The following is a 9842-nucleotide window of genomic DNA, read 5'->3' as shown; positions in this document are numbered from 1 at the left end:
GTCAGTCCAGCGAATGGGAAGCTGACACGCGTCCCTGTCAGCTTGTTCCTCCAATCAAAAAATTCAACCGTTTAGCAACGGTAATTAAATTAAAACGGTAATTTGGCCGTTTTATAATTATTAAAAAAAAAAAATCACCAACGGTTATATTTTTTTTTGCTCTACAAATAGAGATCCATTTTGACATATTTTGGTATAATTTCAAAAATCACAAAAACACTCAATATTTACACTTAATCCCATTTCTAGTGAGATTTATGTTATAATTTCTAATATAAAGTTGAGAAAGGTTAATTTTTTTTTTTTTGGTTTATTATTTTTTTTAATTACTGTTTTTAGTACTTTAATATTTTTTCAAAACGTTATTAATGATATTTTAAGTAGCAATATTTTTTTTAAGTTTAAAAAATCCAAAAAACTCTTTATTATTTTTACTCCCAAGTTTAGTTAGATTAAGTTTTCATTTTCTAATATTACTCTTTATTTTTTAGTATAACTACTTTATATCTCAACAAAAAAAAAAAAAATTATTTAATTACTTTTTGTAGCACTCAGAAATTATTTAAAAGGTTATTAACGTTATTTTATTTTAATTTAGTTGTGCCTCTTAAGTATATATTGTTGTTTTTAATTTATTATACAATATAATGGATCCAAACAACCCTAATTACAATCAACTTGCTCAACATTTTTCTGATTTAGGTGATGATTTCATTAGTAGTCCAAATTTTCAATTATTCCTAGAAAGATTAGGCAACCCTTCTTCTCAAAATTCCGTTCATCAACCAACACCTCCACAAATTCCCAACAATGAAAACACTTTTTTTGAGCAACAAACTCCTCCCGTTACCGAAGGGAGCAACTCTGAGTACGATGTCAGCCAAGAAGAAGCTGTTCCGGAGACACCACAATACCCTCCACCACCTCCAAGGATTCCTGCCAATCAACCACTTGCCAAAGCGAGTCGCATTTGGTCGGTTGCTGAGGATGAAGCTCTAATTGGGTTCTACCTAGAACTAAGTGATGATGCGCTTCGTGGTACGAGCCAAAAGGCATCCGAACTATGGCGAAAAGTTCATGCAGCTTACTGTAAACTACAAGCTGAGAAACCGCATATTCTCCCGCCAAGACCTATGAAGAGTTTGGAGACACATTGGAGAAGAATGGCAGCTGATTTGCTACAGTGGACTAATTGCTATGACGAGGCGGGCAAACTCCCTGAAAGCGGAAGTGGTTACAACGAAGCCGATCGAATTAAACACACCTCCAAGTTGTTTTATATCTCCTCTAATCCACAACATAATTTTGCATTTCCACATGGAGTGGAAATGGTTAATAAAGATCCGAAGTGGAGGACTAAACTAAGATGGGGCCTGTCAAAAGAGGAAAGAAAGGGTTACGGTGCCGATGATGAGGAAGATAGCAGTGGAAGTGGGAAAAGGTCTAGGGGGGAGAGTGAGAATGAAATCCGTACTGATGGATTTATGTCCGGAGGATTACCACGACTAGACGGTGTCAAAAAAACGAAGGCTAAGCGTAAGGGCAAAGCAGTTGCTTCCGAAAGTGCAATATTGAGCATTAGTGAGCAGATAAAGGCGTGTACTGAGGTTAGAGAAAGGGAGGCGAATTTACGACAACAACGGTTGGAACTTGATCGAGAAAAGGAAAAGAGGAAGCAAAAACAAGTTGAATTAGCAGAGAAGAAGATGAATTTTGATATGCTTCAATCATTTTTAGCAAGGACAACACCACTCACTCCAGCTGAAGAGGCCCACAAGGACGAGTTACTTCAATTAGTCTACGGTAGAAATTGACTGTATTTCCTTAATGAGTTTATTTTTAATTAGTTGTTCTTTATTTTGTTCAATTTTAATTAGTACTATTTTGAGGTTAGCTTTCTGTACTTAGTTAATCTTTAATTAGTTTAATTTTTATGAGTTGTATTCATGTCCCTTGTCTTATTAGACATTGAGTTATAATATGTCTTTCATGTCAGTTGTATAATTGTATTTTGAATTGTCAATCATGTTTCATCACTCATTGAATTGTCAATCATGTTTCATCAGTCATGGAATTGTCATTCATATTTTGGACTTGTCATTGAGTTTTCATGCTTATAAATGATAGTGATACCATCTTACGCAAATATAATCAAACTCCTCAAAAAATATTCCAAACACTCAAGTAACCAGCAAACACAATGTTTTCCATTAGCTCAACCTCCAGCTCGTCTGATTCTGATCAATACGTTGAATTTGATCATTTAGTTGACGAATTTGTCACAACCCATCTACCAACTTTGTTGTATAACAACCAAACACAACCCCAACCCGTATCCGATGTTGAATGTGTTCCAGAGCGTAGAGGAGATACGGATAGAAGAGATAGGGAAAAGGGGCATGTTCAATTATTTAATGATTACTTTGCAAGTAATCCAGTTTATAGCGACAAACAATTCCGGCGTAGATTTCGAATGCAACGACCTTTGTTTTGTAGGATTATGAACAAGGTGGTCGAGGGGGATCAATTCTTAAATGTGGTGGGTTTGCAATGGGTCTCCAAACCAACCATGCAATATTTGATGGTACAAGCATCAAATACTTGTTACAAAATCTAGCAGCCTTAGCAGACGACAAGCCTTTACCAATTGTACCATGCAATGAACGTGAGTTGCTCGCGGCTCGTGATCCGCCACGTGTCACGTTCCCACATCCCGAGCTCCTTAAGCTTAAGATCCCAATTGGCCAAGAGGGTGAGGGTGAGCAAAACCCTACTATCTTCGATACCACTCCTCAAGACTTAGACTTTAAAATATTTAGCCTTTCCGAAAAGGACATTTTTGACCTTAAGGCCAAGGCGAAGGCAGGGCCCACTAACGGAAAAGGTAAAATAACGGGATTCAACGTTATTTCAGCTCTAGTTTGGAGATGCAAGGCCTTATCTAATAGTGAAAATGATGAAAACAACTTATCAGAAAGGTCATCAACCATGCTATTTGCTGTTGATATTAGGGCAAAGCTAAACCCTCCTCTACCAACCTCATTCGCCGGTAATGCAGTATTAACCGCGTATGCAATGGCTGATTGCAAGAGATTAGAGGAAGCTCCACTCTCGGAGCTAGTGGACTTGGTGACAGAAGGAGCAACAAGGATGAATGATGAGTATGCGCGATCAGCCATAGATTGGGGTGAGTTATACAAAGGGTTTCCTAATGGAGAGTTCTTGATGTCTTCATGGTGGAGACTAGGGTTTAATCAAGTGGAGTATCCTTGGGGAAAACCAAAGTATTGTTGCCCTTTGGTGTATCATAGGAAGGACATCATATTGTTGTTTCCTGATATTAATGAATCCAATGCTGGGGTCAATGTTTTGGTTGCTCTTCCACATAAAGAGATGGCCAAATTTGAATCTCTTTTCTACAAGTTCCTATCTTCTTAGTTTGTTAGTTGTATTAGTATAAAATAGTACCTATTTGCATGTAAGTTTGGTATGAAAAGATGTCCTACCGAGCATGTACTGTAATGCTGTATGATAAGTGTAATTTTTAAGGTTTTCATGACTATTAGGATTCGCTAAAATGTTAAATTTAGTGTGATTGTATCCATGTATTAATTATTACTTCGCACTATGTATTTCATGATGATATTAGAGTGTTTTCCTTTATTAGTAATTATATATATTATATGTAAATTAAATTTTTGTGTTTTTTTTTTTCATACACTTGAAAAATTGAACTACTACTTCTGGATCGTATTATATGCAACTTTGGAATTTTTTATATCTCACAAATAACACCCCAAAATTGCATATAATATGATCCGGAGGTTGTAAATAATATGGGTACAACATTCTGTAAAAGCATGCTGCACTGTCCACATCTAATGGGCTTTTGGGTCCGGTTTAAAAAGGTGGGCTCAGACTAATTGTAAAATGTAAATGGGCTGCACCTTGATCCAACTCCGAAATATAAGTAGCACAATTTTAAGTAATTCATTCACAACAGTGAGAAGACCAAAGAAAACATTACATTATTGATGCACCCCTGAAATTTTACAATACATTTTATAAAAAAAAAATATATATATATAAAAAAAAAAATAAAAAAAAAAAAAAAAGACAGGGGAGAGGGGCACACCTCTAGACGAAAAAGAAAGGAAAAAAACAGAAAAAGAAAAAACTAGTACACATTAACTATTCCGTAACAGATTAATTTTTGAATTAAATACCTTATAAACTTATGTAAATACCTATCTTTATAAAGACATTTCTTTTAGAGAAATACGGAGATAATAACTAATTTTAATATTTAACTAACCACCGTATGATGATCAAGGGTTTAAATATTAGTTATTAATATTAGTTTATTGTTCTAACAAAAATGTCTTAAAAAGAAGGTTGTTTGTATAAGGTACTTATATTTTAGAAAGGTGCTGCAATTGTTGACAAATTTTACTCCTTATTATCAATACTCTTAGGCAGAATGTTAAAAAGTGCAGTAGATCATGTCCAGTGATCTCTTCACACTAAAGGGGGTGTGGATTTACAACCTTCTTCCACCAGAGCCTCCCTCCCTCTGGCAATTGAAATAGACGGAAGCAACGGGCAAGCCGAGGTTGTAGACTTCAGCAAAGTCTCTAGTGTTGAAGTTTTGGCGCCACCCAGGAGGATACACAGTTTGCCTTCCGAGTTGTCGAAACAACACAAAGATGAATCGATGTATTCCCACTGCTGGTCTTGGGTTCTCATAGCAAACAATCTCTTGGCCTAAACAAAAGATAATGTCATATTAGAAACTGTGTGAAAACTTTAAGAACAACATCAATGTTACCCTTTATATAAACAAAGTAAAGAATGCTAATCTGTTAAACTAAATTATATTTACTTATATGTACATAATTAGGAAAATAAGATGAAAATATGACAATAAGAGCAATGAATTGGTAAAGGCTAAAAATTTGAATTGTTCTGAAGTAACTTTTTTCAATATGAATCAATGCTCTATTTCTCATCTACAAATATTATTCTAAAAATCGTACAAATGATATGAAAATATGAAATGAGGGATTATAGTACAAAGATCAACTTTAATCTTATTTTCTGACCTTTAATAAATATTCTAGATTCAAATATTCTAATCATATATTTTGTCACTTTGAAAAGCAGAATTCTCTTTGACATGATCATAGTACCAACAAGAATTTCTTGCAAAAATCAAATTGAGTTCATTACAAGACAGAGTACAAATTATTAGGTCACACGTAGCTTTGCAATCTTCACTCTTTCTTCACAGATCTATCTTTCACCAATATACACTACAATTCAAGCTAAGCTTAAAAAGAACCTCATGATATAGCAACTCCCTTAAGATTACTAAGGCAGTCGAAAATGAACCTTAAGGCGGAGCAAACAAAAGCAAATGATATTCGTGGTGAGCATTTAAGTACACAAAAGGTGAAAAGGAGAATGGGAAATTTAAAAATAAAGCAGCAAAGAAATTACCCTTTTTTCATTTGTGTGGTCTTTTTCTTACAAGGAATAAACTTTCAATGCCTCAACTTCCTCCCATGTAAGCTCCCACACCCACCTTAATTAACTACCTTTTCCTGTTTGTTTTTTTCCCCTCCACCATCCTCTCTCACCTTTTATCCCACATGATCAGCACACCATGCCAGATATCACATAATACATCGATGAATTTTGTGGCATCTACGGCTGTACTACTCAAATTCGAATACTAACATAGTAACATGTGATGTACTAAGTGTCAAACTCGACTATTTTGTCAAAAAAATTAATAAGAGTCACATTTCCTCATTGTATCAAGTACTTAAGGTAAATTTGTTCAAAAAATAAAAAGTAGTTAAGGTAAATCGAAGAGTCTAAGCCAGTAAAAACAACAGTACTCTCCGGTGAGTCAATGAGCAATAAACACATCACCACAAAACGTAATAACATGTTCATGCAGTATGTAGGGGCCCTAAACAGAAATTCCTAGCTATAGTGCCTAAAATCTACATCAAATAAATATTCAAATATAAACATCCGATGCTTGGATTTTGATTAATGACAAGGAAAACTCACCAAAGGATGCACCTGTGGACCCAGGAATATCAGTCACCAACCTTTTTTACCCAAAAAAAAAAAAAAAAAAAAAAGGATCCAGTTAGGCAATAAACAAGATTGGTGTATAGAGTATATGCAGCTAAAAGCAGAATTTTTTATTAAATAAAAAAAAAAGGGTTGAAAAAATAACTATGGAGTAGTAAATTTTTAAAAAATTAAAACTGTAAAAAAAAAATACAGTACAAAATAATAAAATTAAAAATTAAAAAATAAAAACTAAAAGCCATTCATTTACGGAGTAATTGATTTCAGAATCATTTATAGGAAAAGCGAAAAACAAGTGCCAGGAAAAGAGAGGTGGGTTAGTGGGTAGTGGGTACGTACATGATATGTACTTGATGACGTCATCTTGTGAAATTGGCTACTACAGTCTTTCAATATACCTTACATTTTTAAATTTTCACTTCTTTTATGTGGTAAAATGAATGCGTTTGTTAAATATAACTAGCCTTTTAACTCGTTCCATGCACGGGTTATTACTTAGGGTCTGTTCTCATTGACTGAACTGAACTGAAATGAATATTTTATAAGAGAAGGAAATTAGAGCTGAGCTGAACTGAACTGAACTAACTGAACTGATTTGAATTTCAACGTATGAGAACAGGACCTTAGAGTATTTTCCTTGTAATGTGTTGCTTATTCGTGTTGTATGAGTCAACACTGTTTTATTGTACTTTCTATGTTTATATAATGTGGACTAATTAACTCAATTTTTTTTTACTATTACTTTATTTTAAGTTTAGGATATAAAAATACTACGATTTTATTTTGGTGTAGTTGAAACATTTAATTTCCTTACTTAAATTTGCAAGTTACAAAACACATAAAGACATAAAAAAAAAAAATTGATAAAGAAGATGGCATGTGGCATATGAGTGATTTGTGGTGACACGTGACATATGAGTAAGGTGTGGTTTGTGTTTTTAAATACTAAGGGTTTGTTCTCTTACGTTGAAATTCAGTTCAGTTCAATTCAGTTCAGCTCCGCTTCTAATTTCCTTCTCTTATAAAATATTCATTTCAGTTCAGTTCAGTTCAGTTCAGTTCAGCTGAGCTAAGTTCAGTCAATGAGAACAGGCCCTAAGTATAGATAGATAGATTCCTACTTCCTAGTATGCTAGAGCCAAGCAAATAATCTCAAGGTTCCTAATCTTCCAATGTCCTAAGAATAATCGATCAATCAAGTGAGAAAAGTTAAGAGGAGAATAACTTTTGTCTTTATTAATTCATTACCAAACAACTAAATCATCGTGGATAGTTTCATATTCATTTATCATTTATGTTTGCGAGTTATAACACTCAAACTCCATATTTGATAATCTCCAATCATATATGATACTCTCTCACGTCCATGGTCCATCTCCTTTAAGAAAAATGATAGATTTTCAAATGAAATCATCAATGTTTGTAAGAGAAACAATTATAATCATATACTAGGAATGCTTTGTATCAGAAAATCCGAGCATGGAGAGGCAAACACCTTCCCCACCCTCCCCGCATTTCTTCTCTACCCCACCAGACAAGTAATATATATAGAAAAACTGCAGTATTTTACGTTTCAAAATCAACAAAAGTACTCGTACTAGGAGAAGAGGGTGAGAAAAAGAACGGTAAATTTTACAATTCAAAAGTGAAAAAAATAAGGGGTTAAACACAAAAGGAGTGTACTCACCAGTGCAAATACTCCCTCAGGTTTGGATTACTTGGGCTAGGAGCATCGGGATCCACCATAACCTACAGAAGTTAACGCATTTAGCAAAGAAACCACCATCAAATTTTTCTTCATACGAATGAGAAGATTCATTAGTTAAAAAAAACATGTAAACAATTGTTTGGAAATGATGAAGGAAAGGGCTGAAAGAAAGAAGACGATGTAATATCAACTTTATTTACAATGGATATTTATTCTTGTATTTTCATTATTAGGTCAGCTAAGGGACTTACCAAGGTGTAGAAAGTCCTAAGGTCATCACCTCCAATCTCAACTCTTGGTTGATTAACAACCTGAGAGGGCCTGAATTCACATCCATTATTAACATCTCTATTGTTATAGCTTACCCTGAGATTAACAGTCCTATTGAAGGGATCCAAGACGTCGCCGATAACTCGGCCGACTATTAGAGGATCTCTTGGTGGTGCTCTAGGCATGATAGGGAATGGATTTCGATCTCTCTGTTTCTACAACTGACTCCTAATATAAGAAAAAGGCCAAGAAGTGTTGGGTTGCTAAAAACTTGCAGAGAAGAAGTTATGCCAGTGAGTACTTATATACTGAGTCCTCAACACTGCGCAGGTTCCCATCATCTATCATCGCATCTCATGTTCCAGTCAAAAGGAAAAAGGATTTACCTCTTAAAAACTTTATTCGTTTTGCCTGATGATAACCTTGGAATCATATTTGCTTCATGCAAGCATTATCATACACCAAGATGACCTTGTGTTATCTTGTCAAACTTCGCCCTACAGTAAAAATGGAGGGGGAGAGAATTAAACGGCACAGGAATAGTAACTCAAGCTACTTTTTACACGGAAAATCGACCAGGAAAAAACATACACGTATTTATACTTGTATGTAGTAATAACATTTTTACCTAACAAAACCTAAAGCTCATTCTGCCTGCCCAACATTTAGCTTTATATATCATATCACAGTTTAAGTTGTTGACATGCTAATTTTAAATATTGTTGGCTTATTTGGATAAAGAAAATCCAAAACACCCTAGATAACATCATTTGTGTTGAAATCTATTGTGATAATACAAAGTATAATAGAGTTGATCAGAGCATTCCCATCAGTGAGGAGAATTTTGCTCATGAGCAAAATTGATGAGCAAAATTGCAATATTTGCTTCCCCACCAATGAGCAAATCAAAATATGCTCATGAGCATAATGAAATTTGCTCATCCTATGAGCAAAAATGAAAGTGAATAGTGAAATCGTGGGGCCCAGCAATAGTACTAACCGACTTTTTTTTTTTGCTTTTAACACCCTCAAAACGACGAGTTTTGGGGTTTGGTCTGAATAAATGACCCCCAAAACGACGCGTTTTGATGGCAGCCAAGCAAAAAAAAATTAATTGCAGCTGCTGACAGGGGCGCGTCAGTCCAGCGAATGGGAAGCTGACACGCGTCCCTGTCAGCTTGTTCCTCCAATCAAAAAATTCAACCGTTTAGCAACGGTAATTAAATTAAAACGGTAATTTGGCCGTTTTATAATTATTAAAAAAAAAAAATCACCAACGGTTATATTTTTTTTTGCTCTACAAATAGAGATCCATTTTGACATATTTTGGTATAATTTCAAAAATCACAAAAACACTCAATATTTACACTTAATCCCATTTCTAGTGAGATTTATGTTATAATTTCTAATATAAAGTTGAGAAAGGTTAATTTTTTTTTTTTTGGTTTATTATTTTTTTTAATTACTGTTTTTAGTACTTTAATATTTTTTCAAAACGTTATTAATGATATTTTAAGTAGCAATATTTTTTTTAAGTTTAAAAAATCCAAAAAACTCTTTATTATTTTTACTCCCAAGTTTAGTTAGATTAAGTTTTCATTTTCTAATATTACTCTTTATTTTTTAGTATAACTACTTTATATCTCAACAAAAAAAAAAAAAATTATTTAATTACTTTTTGTAGCACTCAGAAATTATTTAAAAGGTTATTAACGTTATTTTATTTTAATTTAGTTGTGCCTCTTAAGTATATATT

The 9842-nt window shown here is 33.9% G+C and overlaps 1 protein-coding gene and 1 pseudogene across 1 annotated transcript; one reads left to right on the top strand and one right to left on the bottom strand.

The window, feature by feature from the left end:
• The first annotated feature begins 2538 nt into the window (after positions 1-2538).
• Positions 2539-3697, top strand: LOC145626339 (acyltransferase GLAUCE pseudogene; annotated as a pseudogene).
• A 152-nt stretch (positions 3698-3849) lies between these two features.
• Positions 3850-8365, bottom strand: LOC145626338 (protein VERNALIZATION 3-like). The gene is made up of 4 exons (XM_081678763.1): positions 8068-8365; positions 7796-7857; positions 6082-6122; positions 3850-4764 (listed from the first exon to the last, which is right to left on the bottom strand). Exons 1-4 carry the CDS (start codon positions 8269-8271, stop codon positions 4541-4543), a joined length of 531 nt encoding a protein of 176 aa, XP_081534889.1. The 5' UTR covers positions 8272-8365; the 3' UTR covers positions 3850-4540.
• Positions 8366-9842: the final 1477 nt, after the last annotated feature.

The sequence above is a fragment of the Chenopodium album genome, chromosome 4, assembly GCF_948465745.1.
Source record: "Chenopodium album chromosome 4, dcCheAlbu1.1, whole genome shotgun sequence".
NCBI classification, from domain to species: domain Eukaryota; kingdom Viridiplantae; phylum Streptophyta; class Magnoliopsida; order Caryophyllales; family Amaranthaceae; genus Chenopodium; species Chenopodium album.
This window is presented reverse-complemented; position numbering and strand designations above follow the sequence as displayed.

Excerpts from the sequence above, each read along its gene's own strand:
- LOC145626338 (XM_081678763.1), bottom strand. The coding sequence starts at position 8,271 with ATGCCTAGAGCACCACCAAGAGATCCTCTAATAGTCGGCCGAGTTATC. Across the intron at positions 7,858-8,067 it reads TTAGGACTTTCTACACCTTG|GTTATGGTGGATCCCGATGC; the intron begins GTAAGTCCCTTA and ends TAACTTCTGTAG. Across the intron at positions 6,123-7,795 it reads CTGAGGGAGTATTTGCACTG|GTTGGTGACTGATATTCCTG; the intron begins GTGAGTACACTC and ends TGGGTAAAAAAG.